General features: G+C 43.3%; 1 protein-coding gene across 3 annotated transcripts; it reads left to right on the top strand.

Annotated features, from left to right (window-relative positions):
• Positions 1-395: 395 nt before the first annotated feature.
• Positions 396-11251, top strand: LOC127305522 (lysine-specific histone demethylase 1 homolog 3). 3 transcript variants are annotated; one of them, XR_007853987.2, is made up of 12 exons: positions 396-2411; positions 2553-2697; positions 3005-5272; positions 5368-5461; positions 5834-6303; positions 6596-7273; positions 7542-7616; positions 7804-8309; positions 9627-9697; positions 10282-10386; positions 10549-10650; positions 10773-11251. XR_007853987.2 is itself a non-coding variant. In XM_051335990.2 (8 exons), exons 1-8 carry the CDS (start codon positions 685-687, stop codon positions 7867-7869), a joined length of 5523 nt encoding a protein of 1840 aa, XP_051191950.1. In that variant the 5' UTR covers positions 396-684; the 3' UTR covers positions 7870-8638. The 3 variants fall into 3 exon arrangements, 1 of the variants encoding a protein (XP_051191950.1); XR_007853986.2 differs by having other exon boundaries at positions 9594-9697; XM_051335990.2 differs by lacking the exons at positions 9627-9697; positions 10282-10386; positions 10549-10650; positions 10773-11251 and having other exon boundaries at positions 7804-8638.
• Positions 11252-12189: the final 938 nt, after the last annotated feature.

Genomic DNA, 12189 nt, shown 5'->3' with positions numbered 1-12189 from the left:
GTAAGGGACATGCATACTCGGTAGTTTAACGGTTATACTTGCAAACCGTCTTTTCCCGCCCTTGAGACAAGATATGAGACACTTCAGCAATAGAGCATGACCAACTTCGATATGGAGAGGTGAAACCAAAAGCATTTCGCCCCGCCGAGACTAAAACATGTCAACCTCAAGCATAAGGCTATTTGGGTTAGGCACCATCCATCCCCACTCCTCCATGGCATGCCGGGTAGAAGGCGAAGAAGTTTGACTCATCTATTGAATCCACAAGTCTAATCTGAGCCGTCAACGGAGGGTTTGGACGGTGGGGATCTCATCTTGGGAAACAGGAAGGGGTTCCAAATAGATCCTAGCCGTGGGTCGCCGCTAAATAGCATTGCTATTTCAACAAAGGACTGCGAAGGCTACATTTTTTTGAGATAAACAATTCTACTATACACCGTCGTGCCATAAAACCCAAAACGCCAGCGCCACCACCTCGTTTCGCCGGCGGCCCTCCCCGGCGCGGCGAGCTCGCCTACCTCGTCCACGAGATCCACCCGCCCCCGCCTCCCTCTTCTCCGGTCGACGGCGCAGGTGAGCTCCAGTCGACATCCTTCCCCCCCTGGGATCCTCCCCTGTCCTGGAGGCCCAAACCCTAGCTGGCGTGGAGGCGGCTGGTGGCGCGGCGGGCGGGCGTCAGGCCAGATGGAAGATACCTTGGCTAATATAAGGAAGAAGCTGAAGAGGCAGAAGAAGGGGAAGGAGGAGGGCGATGGCGTGGCGGCGGTGGCAGGAGAAGGGGATGAGGGCGGCGAGGTGCTCGCCGCCCAGCAGGAAGATCTGCACGGCGGAGATGATGATATGGGCGAAGGCGTCGCCGACGAGAACGGCAATCTGGAGGGTCACGTGAATGTGGTTCTTGGCTTGAAATATTCAGGCGATTTAGGGTTGGAGGACTCCCTGTCTGTGCTCTTTAGGAAACCTGGCCGGAAGCCCCGGCAGCAGGTCTCCAGTAAGGAGGAAGAAGATGTTGAAGTTGCTGATTCACATAAGGAAGAAGAAGGTGTTGAAGTTGCTAATTCACATAAGAAGGAAGACCAAGGTGTTGAAGTTGCCGATTCACATGCTGAGGAGGTTCTAGACACCAGATCTGGTTTGGCTTTGGATACGCCGGCCGTAGGCAAGAAAAGGCGAAGGCGTCGCACCAAGGAAGAAATGAGGATTGCTGCGGAGAATTCTGCAACCGCAATGGTCAGCGATCGATTGCTCAGGAGGTCAAAGGCGAAGCCAAAGGCTAGCCACTCTGATAAGCCCTCTAAGGTTGGCACCAATGAAGCTTCTGGAGAGTTAGCTTCCGAGTCACCCCCTGATTCGGAAAAGAAGTCTCTTGAGAAAGAAGAGGCTGCGGATGATGGTTTGTGTTGCGTGTCGTTGGGAGAAACGCTTCTACAAGATGTGGAAACCAGTAGAGTAGTGGAGGATGGTTCTAGGAACTCTTCTGATGGGGCAAGTCATCCTGTTGAAGTTTCAGCTAGGGATAGTAATTTCCCGGGCTTAAATCCTTGTTCAGCAGGACCACATGCTGAAGTAGCATCGCAAAGTGCAGTAAATGCATCCGCTGATGGTATTTCTGATGCGCAGACATGTTCCGAAACATTAGCAGATGATAGAAATGCTGACGCTGATTGTTCTCAGGATGAGCCACCGGTACCAGCCATCAGAAGGAAAACTGGTCCAAAATCAAAAGAAGGGCCCAAAAAACCTGTTAGAAGAAAAGAGTTGCCTGTGGCTGGTACTATTGATGAACCAGTTGAGATAGTAGAAAGTGATGTGTCGTCGAAGCAGCGACGCAAAAATAAAATTCTTTTGGCAAGATCTAGCACTTTGCAATCTAATTCCATTCTGGCCAATGAGGCAAGTCGTACAGGCGACCTTAAATATGGCAATATCATACCAAATGCAGCTGTGACAGCAGAAGAAAACTTAGATCAGCCAGCTGCTTTTGGGGTTCGTGGATCCTGTGTCGCCAAGATTTCACTTCCCTCTTGTAACATGGCAGCATCTGCAAAAGAAATAGATATTGTTGATGTGGCAGCACCATCTGATTTGGAGGGCACACAGAATGCGCCAAAGGTGAAACGTGTAACACGTAGTGCTAAAAAGCGTAAATATGGTGACATGGCATATGAGGGCGATCTTGATTGGGAAACTCTAATGCAAGAGCAGGGGCTGTTCTCGAACCCCTCAGCTGGATTTGCAGATAAAGCTGTCAAATCAAAAGATAAAATTAAAGCTTTGGAAGTTTCCGAGAATGGACGTGTTGCTGCAGTAAGTGCTGGCCTGATGGCGAAGGCGGTTTCTCCAATTGAAAAGATAAAGTTCAAGGATGTGCTGAAGCGCAAGGGTGGCCTTCAGGACTACCTGGAGTGCAGGTATGTTTAATGGGTTTCTTGGTCCTCTAATGTTTGCTACATGCCCTAGTTTCTTTCTGTGACAGTTGCTTATCTGCACCATGCTTTGTGCGATTTACCCTGTATCATGAGTTTCATTGACAATTTCTTTATTCCCTCCAGGAACATGATCTTAAGTTGCTGGAACAAGGATGTCAAACATCTATTGGATCTTGCAGATTGCGGTCTTTCTAATGTTCCCTTGAAAGATGATGATTTGCCGCGTCAAACACTTATACGCGATGTGTATTTTTTCTTAGATCAGAATGTAAGTTGCATTGCCTACTTGTGACATCCGTTTTGTTACTTACCAAGTGCTGCGTATAGTTTTGACTAAGTAGTGAGCTTTTGCTGGGCATTAGCTGCAGTTGTCGTACCACGTTGAAGACTTGCTGGATAAGCTATTGAAAATTTTCACATTTTATTCTTTCCATTTACCTTCATGCAGCTTATAGATCTCAAATTTACTACTAATGTTTTTTCGTTGTTACAGATTGTTGTTTTTAGCTGTTATGTGCTATGGTAGATGCCAAAATTGGCTAAATGCTAACACTCGATATTTCATTAATTCATAGGGTTACATAAATACTGGAATTGCATCAGCCAAGGTGATGAAGGGTCACGGAACTCCTTGTTCTGAAGTTGTGGAAATAGCCAAGCTAAATGAATCACGTGAAATGAAGCCAGTCAGCTTTCAAGGTGGCATTGACTCTGTATCTTCTCAGAATAAAGGTCATGATAATGGTACTTTTGGACCTTTGACAGAAGAATCAAAGGAAAATAATGTCCCTGACACTCCCTGTGATGCCCAAGCTTTGATACCTCCCTTACAGTCCAAAGTGCAGATATTTGAAGAAAATAATTTAGATGTATCAACTGAAGGTAGAGATGCATCACTGCCATCCATCCATATTAGTTCAGTTGGAAACACTGAAGGCCCCATTCTCCATCAACCAGAAGCAACTATTGTAGAACATTCTCCAAACAACTGTGAATTAAACCATAGAGCTGAATCTGTCGGGTCTTGCAAAAGGATAATCATTGTTGGAGCTGGCCCAGCAGGTTTAACTGCTGCACGCCATTTGCGGCGTCAAGGTTTTGCTGTTACTGTTCTTGAAGCGCGTGACAGGATTGGTGGTCGTGTTTTTACAGATCGTACATCGCTTTCAGTCCCTGTCGATTTGGGTGCTAGCATTATTACGGGTGTGGAGGCTGATATAGCTACTGAAAGAAGGGCCGATCCATCCTCTTTGATTTGTTCTCAGCTTGGTCTTGAACTGACTGTACTGAATAGTGCTTGCCCTCTCTATGATGTTGTAACTGGCAACAAGGTTCCTGATGATTTGGACGATGATATGCAATCTGAATACAATGGTCTTGTTGATGAAATGGAACAACTTTTTGCACAAAATGGTGAAAGTGCTATGGGTTTATCCCTTGAGGATGGGCTGGAATATGCTCTTAGGAAGAAACGTGGAGCTCATGCTGTTTCTTCGGTGGGACAGGATAATCAGTTATTAAGTAGATCCAATGCAGGAGGCTTAGACATTTCTGGAAGTGCTTCAACAGAAAAGGAGATAGCTGGTTGTGGGAGGGATGATAAGATAGATGTTCTCAGCCCTATCGAAAGAAGAGTTATGAATTGGCACTTTGCACATTTAGAGTATGGTTGTGCTGCAATGCTCAACTCCGTCTCTCTTCCATATTGGAACCAGGATGATGTGTATGGAGGGTTCGGAGGACCTCATTGTATGATTAAAGGTGGTTATGGCGCTGTCCTTGAGAGCCTTGCAGAAGGGGTTGATATTCAGTTAAACCATGTGGTAACTGAAATAATTTACAGGTCCGAGGAGTCAGCTGCTAGGGGTATTGATGGGAAAACTGTTAAAGTTTCCACTTCAAATGGAGGTGAATTTGCGGGAGATGCTGTGTTGATCACTGTTCCTCTTGGTTGTTTGAAAGCAAATGCAATCAAATTTTCTCCTTCCTTGCCAGACTGGAAAATCTCTTCCATTGACAAGCTTGGATTTGGTGTTCTAAATAAAATAGTATTGGAGTTTCCTGAGGTCTTTTGGGATGATGATATGGATTACTTTGGTGCAACTGCAGAAGAAACCGATTTAAGGGGACAATGCTTTATGTTTTGGAATCTCAAAAAGACACTTGGGGCACCAGTTCTTATAGCTCTACTTGTTGGGAAGGCTGCTATAGATGGACAAAGTATCAGCTCTGATGTTCATGTTAGTAATGCCATGGTTGTTCTCCGTAAGCTCTTTACAGATGCTGCTATACCAGATCCAGTAGCATCAGTTGTCACAAACTGGGGCCTTGATCCTTATAGTAGAGGTGCTTACTCTTATGTTGCAGTAGGAGCATCAGGACAAGATTATGACATTCTGGGACGGCCAGTTGCAAACTGTTTATTTTTTGCTGGTGAAGCAACATGCAAAGAGCACCCAGATACTGTTGGTGGTGCAATTTTAAGTGGTCTTCGAGAAGCAGTTCGGATTATTGATTTGGTACACAGTGGTAAGGATTATGTTGCTGAGGTGGAAGCTCTACACACAGACCAAACACAGTCAGATAGTGAAAGAAATGAAATGAGAGATATGTCGAATAAACTTGAAGCACATGAACTTTCAACTGCTTTATGCAAAAATTCGTCTGATGCATCATATGCAGTAGTTAGCAAGGAATCTTTACTGCAAGAAATGTTCTTCAGTGCGCAAACTACATCAGGGCGCCTACATTTGGCTAAGGAGCTACTGAAGCTTCCTCCAAATGCTCTTAAATCATTTGCTGGGTCTAAAGAAGGACTAACCAAACTAAACTCTTGGATACTTGTAAGTTTGTTCTCTAGTAAACTTTGTATCCATAGTAGGATAAGATAGCTTCTCTTACATTCAAGCCTTTGGCTTCTGCATTCAACTTCTGGCAGGATTCATTGGGAAAAAATGCAACTCAACTATTGCGGCATTGTGTGCGCTTGCTTCTGCTTGTTTCGACTGATCTGCTAGCTGTTCGCTTGTCTGGTATGTATCCCATATCCTTTTACTATTTGTTAGAAAGTTTTTGTGTGTTATCTTTCTCGCTGCTCCTTTGCAAGGGTACTCAATAGTTTCTGTTTCCGCACCACCTTAGGTTAATTAAAAAGAAAAATAGGGAGCAAATGTTATGTTTGCACAATGAGAATAGAGCTTATTTATGTATTGTTATATCAGAGTAATGCAAGGATGACACCACCTTAGCTAATAATCAAAAAGAAAAATAGGGAGCAAATGTTGTGTTCGCACAATGAGAATAGAGCTTATTTATGTATTGTTAGATCAGAGTAATGCTAGGATGATTGTCCAAACTCTGCTTTTGCAGCCTACCTGATTCTCTTCAATCTGAACTTCGTACAGGAATTGGGAGGACTGTAAAAGAAAAGGTTTGTGTGCATACAAGTCGAGATATACGTGCTATAGCTCGCCAGTTGGTCAGTATGTGGATAGAAGTTTTCCGTAAAGAAAAGGCTAGCAACGGTGGACTCAAAATGCTGCGCCGAATGCCATCAGTTGAATCGAACAAGACTAGAAGTAAGGGTCTACAATCTGGAATGCCTACTTCGCATTTGTCAAATGAAGCAGGTGCACGGCGTGTAAGATCTGCTGGAAGCCATTCACCGCACAAAACTAGCAAGAAGCCAGATAACAAGGCTTTGAAATTAGAAAGCATAATGGCTACAAGGTCTGATGGCAGCTCAATTCGTTCTCAGAAGCAACATCATGATGTAGAACCCAAGGTGGACCATGGCATGGTTATGTCCGAGGAAGAAGCTGCTGCATTTGCTGCTGCTGAGGCTGCTCGAGCTGCTGCCATAGCAGCTGCACAGGTTTGTTTGTAACAGTTTGTTTATTCAGTTTCTGAATTTTAATTTCTAAATAAAGTCAACCAAGAATTTTAATTGACAAAGATATGCATGTTGATCTATAAAAATATGAGGTTGCTAAACAGAATTCAGGGTGCCTGCCATTTAAACTTCCCTACTTTGTGATTGTGGATCCAGAATAAGCAAAATCTTCTGTCGAATGTATTAAAAACCACAGGAATATGCATCTATAAATGGAATGCCGGAATGCTGTCTGATTGGGTGTATATATTGTTTATACTTTCATTTTATGCAGGCATATGCATCTGCCGATGCAGCGATAAGTGTGCCTAGGGAACTCCCTAAGATACCATCATTTCGTACTTTTGCGAGGCGTGATCATCATTTGGATGAATCTGATACAAGAAAGAAAGTGATAAGTGACAACCTTGGGAGACTTGAATGCATATCAGAGATTGATTCCAGGAATGGAAAAACTAAGAACTCATCAGCTGGGCAGGCTGATTGCCCTGATGTTGACAGCTCGAAGATGACTATTGATAACTGTACTCAGAGGAGCTTTTCAAACGAGAAAACCTGCCCAATCAGTATAAGGGATAATTCTGTAGATAGTGGAGCTGTAGACAGTCGGTTTACTAGGGCATGGGTTGATACAGATACAATCTGCATTGATGGTGTCAAAGATCCTTTAGCCATTGAGAGGTGGCAAGCACAAGCAATGGAAGCAGATAAAGAATTCTACAGCCGGATATGCATACCTGAAGAAGATTCAAGTAGCCAAAAGCAGACATGTAAAAGTTCTGCCTCGCAGGTTGCAGAGAGCAAACCTGCATCTGAAGGACAATTGCGAGGTGTAGAACATATAAAACAGGGGCTTATAAATTTCATAGGCACACTGCTGATGCCTCTTTACAAAAGTAAAAAGATCGACAGGGAGACGTACAAGACAATGATGCGAAAAGCTGTCACGAAGGTATCATGCACACCCATTTTGATCTAGCTGTGTTTGAAATATCAACTTGAATTATTACCTTGTCATACTCCTGTTGTAATGATTAGGTGCGTTTGAACTGTTGATATGTATATTGAACTGTTTTTTCCCCTTGTAATACCATTTGCGTTGCTCTCTTTTCTTAGTCTTATTTCCATTAGCCTTTTGTAATTTATTCAGACATGCTACATTAGGTATTGTAATGTGAGTGATAGTACTGACTTGTATATGCTTGTTCTGGTCTCAACAGATCATGGATGCATGCACCGAAGGAGAGAAGCTGATGACTTCTAACGAATTTCTTGATTTTAGAAGGAAAACTAAGGTACAAGATTATTTCAAAGCAAAGTTTTTTCAGACTCTGATTTTTGAAGGCTTTCTATCAAATTCAGTGACAGATTAGGATTTTTTTCATTATAGTATTTTCTGTATAATATTGTTTGTTGTAACTGCCGAAATCTTGTTCTGGCTTATCCATAAGTTTTAACCTGAGTATATTGCAAATAATGCAGATTCAAACCTTTGTGGACAAGTTGGTTGAGAGGCATTGGCATGTGGCTCCAGCTCCCAAATCATAACATGTACATATCCAGGAAGCTGTTACATGTAGGGAAGCAAAATTCTCTTTGCAGACTATGCTGTCGCTCAGCAGGCATTGGCTCCCTGAGAACTAAAAAAGAAACCAGACATTGTTTCATAAGCCTTGGGTGCAAAATCACCATGTTGCCTGTAACTCAGATTATCAGGGAGACTTTCTGGAAGACCATGAACCAGATTGGCACATTCATCCTTGTGTATTGCATTTGATATCACCACCATCATGATCGTGGCAATGTGCGTTTTGAGACCGGTGAATGTTAGATCTCAGTGCACTCGACAAACATGGCAACATGCAGTGAGCTTGCACTCGACAAACATGGCAACATGCAGTGAGCTTGCACTCGACAAACATGGCACACATGCATATGAAGATCTGGGATTCAAGCGTTCTGCATGGTCTCATATGCAATGATGGCTCGTATGTATTACCAGACAGTAGTTTAGGCCAGCTTAGCGGATTGATGTTGTTGTTTGTTCAGAGATAACTTACACCAGAGTAGACCCCATCTTTCTCTTTGATGTATAGACTATAGATCTCTAGCTTCCTATTCTGTTTCTAACAATCATCTAACTCATAGTCGGTTATGTTAAAATCGTCGCAGTTTGGCTGAGATGGTTGAACATCTGCAGGGCTGCAGTCTTCTGTATATCCTCAGCTGCTTATACTGGGCACCATTTATGACTGCTATGTGGCAGATGGTGCCAAAAGAAAATTAATGCTTTTCCTCAAAAAAAGGCTTTTGTTTCTTTCTCTTCTGTGTTATTGCAGTTACAAGCTGGCTGTTGAGCTTTGTTTGTATTTTTATGTCAGTGACATCATGCCCAGTTATGCTTTTATACATCATTAATTTTGTTCCTATAATAGGGCTCCATTACTTTCTTCTCCTTTTTGGATGTTTCCTTTGGCTGTCGGCATGCTTCAGTTATTTCATGTCATACCTGAATCTCTTGACGGATTTGTATATGCAATGCTGTGTTATCGATTGTTTTCTTTCTTGCATAAGTTCTTCATGCTTTTGTCTATCTAATGCTTATTTATGGATCATTGTTTCTTGCATAACTTACTCGGGCTTTCGTCTATCGAATGCTAATTTATAGATCATTGTTTCTTGCATAACTCCTTCACGCTGTCTATCTAATGCTTAATTATAGATTATTGTTGCTTGCACAACTTATTCATGCTTTTGTGTACCTAATAATGCTTAATTATGGACCATTGTTCTTGCATAACTTTACTCTTACTCTGCCAATACCTGTTCAAATTCTTCCTGACTTTATAGCTTTTCTGTATTTTTACGTCATGGCTGAGGCCGAGGCCGAGTAATATCATGTCCAGTTATTATGTTTTTACCCATCATTAATTTTCTTCCTTCATAGAGCTCCATTACTTTCTTCTTTTTGGATGTTTCCTTTGGCTGTTGGCACATTTCAGTTATTTTTCATGTCATACCTGAGTCTCCAGTTATTTTTCATGTCATACCTGAGTCTCTTAACGCTTTTGTCTATGTAATGCTTTATTATTGATCTTAGTCTTTTCTGAATAACTTTGTCATGCTTAGTAATGGATCATATGTTTCTTGCATAACTCCTTCACGCTTGTCTATCAAATGCTTAATCATAGATCATTGTTTATCTCAGAACTTATTCACGTTTTTGTCTGCTAATGGCTTAATGCTTAGTTATGGATCATTGTTTCTTGCAGAATTTCACTCCTACTCCGGCAACACCTCTGCAGGACCTTCTGGACTTCGTGGCAGGGCATCAAGAGATGGCTTCACATTGTGACTTATTTCCTATCTGGCTCTGGTAAAGATACTAAGTACATCCCTTCTGATTGTGATTGTGGAGCCTACCTTTTGATTTTGAATGCAGTCCACACTGATTTTGAATATGGAGTCCACTGTTGGAAATGCTGTCACTTTCAGAAGAGTCCCTTAACGCATTTGTCTATGTAATTGCTTTATTAATTATTATCGATCTTATTCTTTCTTCGTAACTTCTTGAAGCTTTGTCTGTCTGATGTTTAGTTATAGCCTTATAGTCATTGTTTCTTGCATAACTTCCTCACACTTTTGTCTATCTGATGCTTAATTATAGATCATTGTTTCTTGCATAACTTCCTCACAGTTTTGTCTATCTGGTATTTTGATGCTTAATCATAGATCATTGTTTCTTGCGTAACTTGTTCAATCTTCATGCTTTGTCTATCGATGCTTAATTATGGATCATTGTATCTTGCATAACTTCTTCTTGCTTTCATCTATCTAATGCTTAATTATGCATCATTGTTTTTTTTGCTTAACTTATTCACGTTTTTGTCTATCTAATGCTTAATTATGGATCATGGCTCGCTGCGTAGCTTAACTCCTACTCTGGCAATACCTCTGCAGGATAACATTCTGTGCTGCTTACCGACTGTAGCAGGGGCATCGAGCAAGAGATGGCTTCCTAACCTTGCTGGCTTGTTCTCTGTCAACTACGAAGAAGATACCAAGGTACATCTCTTTCCAGTCGTGAATGGGAAGTCGAGTCTGGCTGTTGAGTTTTAATGCAAAGCCCACCATTTCATTTAGTTCACACAGCTGAAGTGCTATATCTTCTTTCACGTGTTGTCTATGCGTGCATGCATGCTTATTTGTTTTTCTTCATGTATACAGATACGCTGATCTGGATGTCACTGCAAGTCCTCTGTTTCGCAGAAAGAAATTCAGCCAGTATGTTAACTTGTGTTGCGGTGGTTCGTATCCGGATTCCAGAAGGTATGCTGATTCTGATGTTTTTTGCCATCAGTTGACACCTGTAAACCAAGAACAAATGGCACATGTAAATGTTTTTTTCCTAAGTGATGATACTATTTTGACAACCATATTCACCATCGCAGGTAATCAATCTCCCAGACGTTAGATGGCATTGAAGGAGGAGGAAGGTTTGGCTGGAGCACCTGAGCTCTGGCAGCCAGGAAAAGAGTAGGTGATGGCGCGGGGGCGGAACTGGTGGATGCATAGGCAGCGACAGTGGAGCTTAAGCGTAACGGCAGGCCTGCCATATCTCACAATCAGCCATAACTATATCTCCGAAGACACTGTTAATGAGGCCCACTACTCTTAGCCGAGCAAATTCTTCCTTGGAGCATGTCCTTTTTTTTTACATGGTCGTGGGAGTATGTCGAATTGTCGATCAAGTGAAAGACTGGGAAGCTGGCTGGGGGCCTGGGGCGGCAGCCTTGAAACCTGTACTTACCTCCACGGGGATCTATATTAGATCAAAACGTTCTCTAGTGCAATTTCTAAAGGCGATTGGGTAAAACCATATGCAAATAAAAGACCAATCCAATGAAGGAGATTACAAAATTATATTCAACAGATTGACCTAATATGTGGTGGATACACGTGCACTACCAATGCCGGACTTGAACTAATGAAGAAATCGAACAAGCTTTAATCGACTTTGTGGTGTAGCACCATCTCTCAATTATAGCACCAAAAGGCCGGAGTTGACTATCTAGCCAAACACCCAATTTTGTTTTTTAAAATAAATGACCATCCAACTGAATTAAGAGTCCCTTCCTCCAATTTAAAAAAGAGTCTCTTCTAAAAAAAAAACACACACTAAGTTTCTGTGTTCTCCGACGAGGTCCCCGGCAGACGTTTTTTACATCCGGACGGCGTTATTCAGCCCAGCCGCGCCCCCGGCTCCTCGTTTTCCCTCCGGATTTGGCCTTTCATCCGTCCGGAGAGCCCAGGACATCCCCGGCTCCTCCCGGGGTGCACTCAACGAGAGAAAAGCGGGGACGGGCCTGCTCTATCGGCGAGAGAACACACGAACCCCACCACTTTGTCGTCGCAAATCCCCCTCCCCTCCCGTTGCTCTGTCGCCGCCGGCACCACCCCTCACCAATCCGCCTTCCGGTTACCTCAACTCCGCCGTTCCTCCACCCAGCAGCCTATATTCCGCCGCCCGTCCTGCCCTCTGCGTATTTTCCGCCCTCCAAAAGCTCGCTCGCGTCGCTCCTCATCGACACGCCCGGCAGGTGTTCGTCCAATTGCCTGACCGGATATGGACTCCGACGAGGAGGAGGAGCAGATGTTCGTCGAGCTTTTTGAAGAAGAAATGGTAGCCGCCACCCAAGACGAGGAGCACATGCTGATCCTAGCTTGCCTGTCCGGCTTGTGCGCTGAGTCGGCCATTGGTCGCCATGGTGGTTCGGCACCAGGTCGCCGGAAGTGCAAGCCGAGGCAACGAATGGAGGGCTACTGCATGCTCTACGCCGACTACTTCGCCGACGATCCATTGCACGG

This window comes from Lolium perenne, chromosome 6, assembly GCF_019359855.2.
Source record: "Lolium perenne isolate Kyuss_39 chromosome 6, Kyuss_2.0, whole genome shotgun sequence".
NCBI lineage: Eukaryota > Viridiplantae > Streptophyta > Magnoliopsida > Poales > Poaceae > Lolium > Lolium perenne.
The sequence above is the reverse complement of the archived record's forward strand: the minus strand, read 5'-3'. Positions and strand labels throughout refer to the sequence as shown.

What these genes read in the sequence shown, in the direction of transcription:
- LOC127305522 (XM_051335990.2), top strand. Translation starts at nt 685, where the DNA reads ATGGAAGATACCTTGGCTAATATAAGGAAGAAGCTGAAGAGGCAGAAG. An exon ending in CAGGACTACCTGGAGTGCAG is followed by an intron (nt 2,412 to 2,552) that starts GTATGTTTAATG and finishes TATTCCCTCCAG; the next exon opens with GAACATGATCTTAAGTTGCT. An exon ending in CTGCCATAGCAGCTGCACAG is followed by an intron (nt 6,304 to 6,595) that starts GTTTGTTTGTAA and finishes CATTTTATGCAG; the next exon opens with GCATATGCATCTGCCGATGC.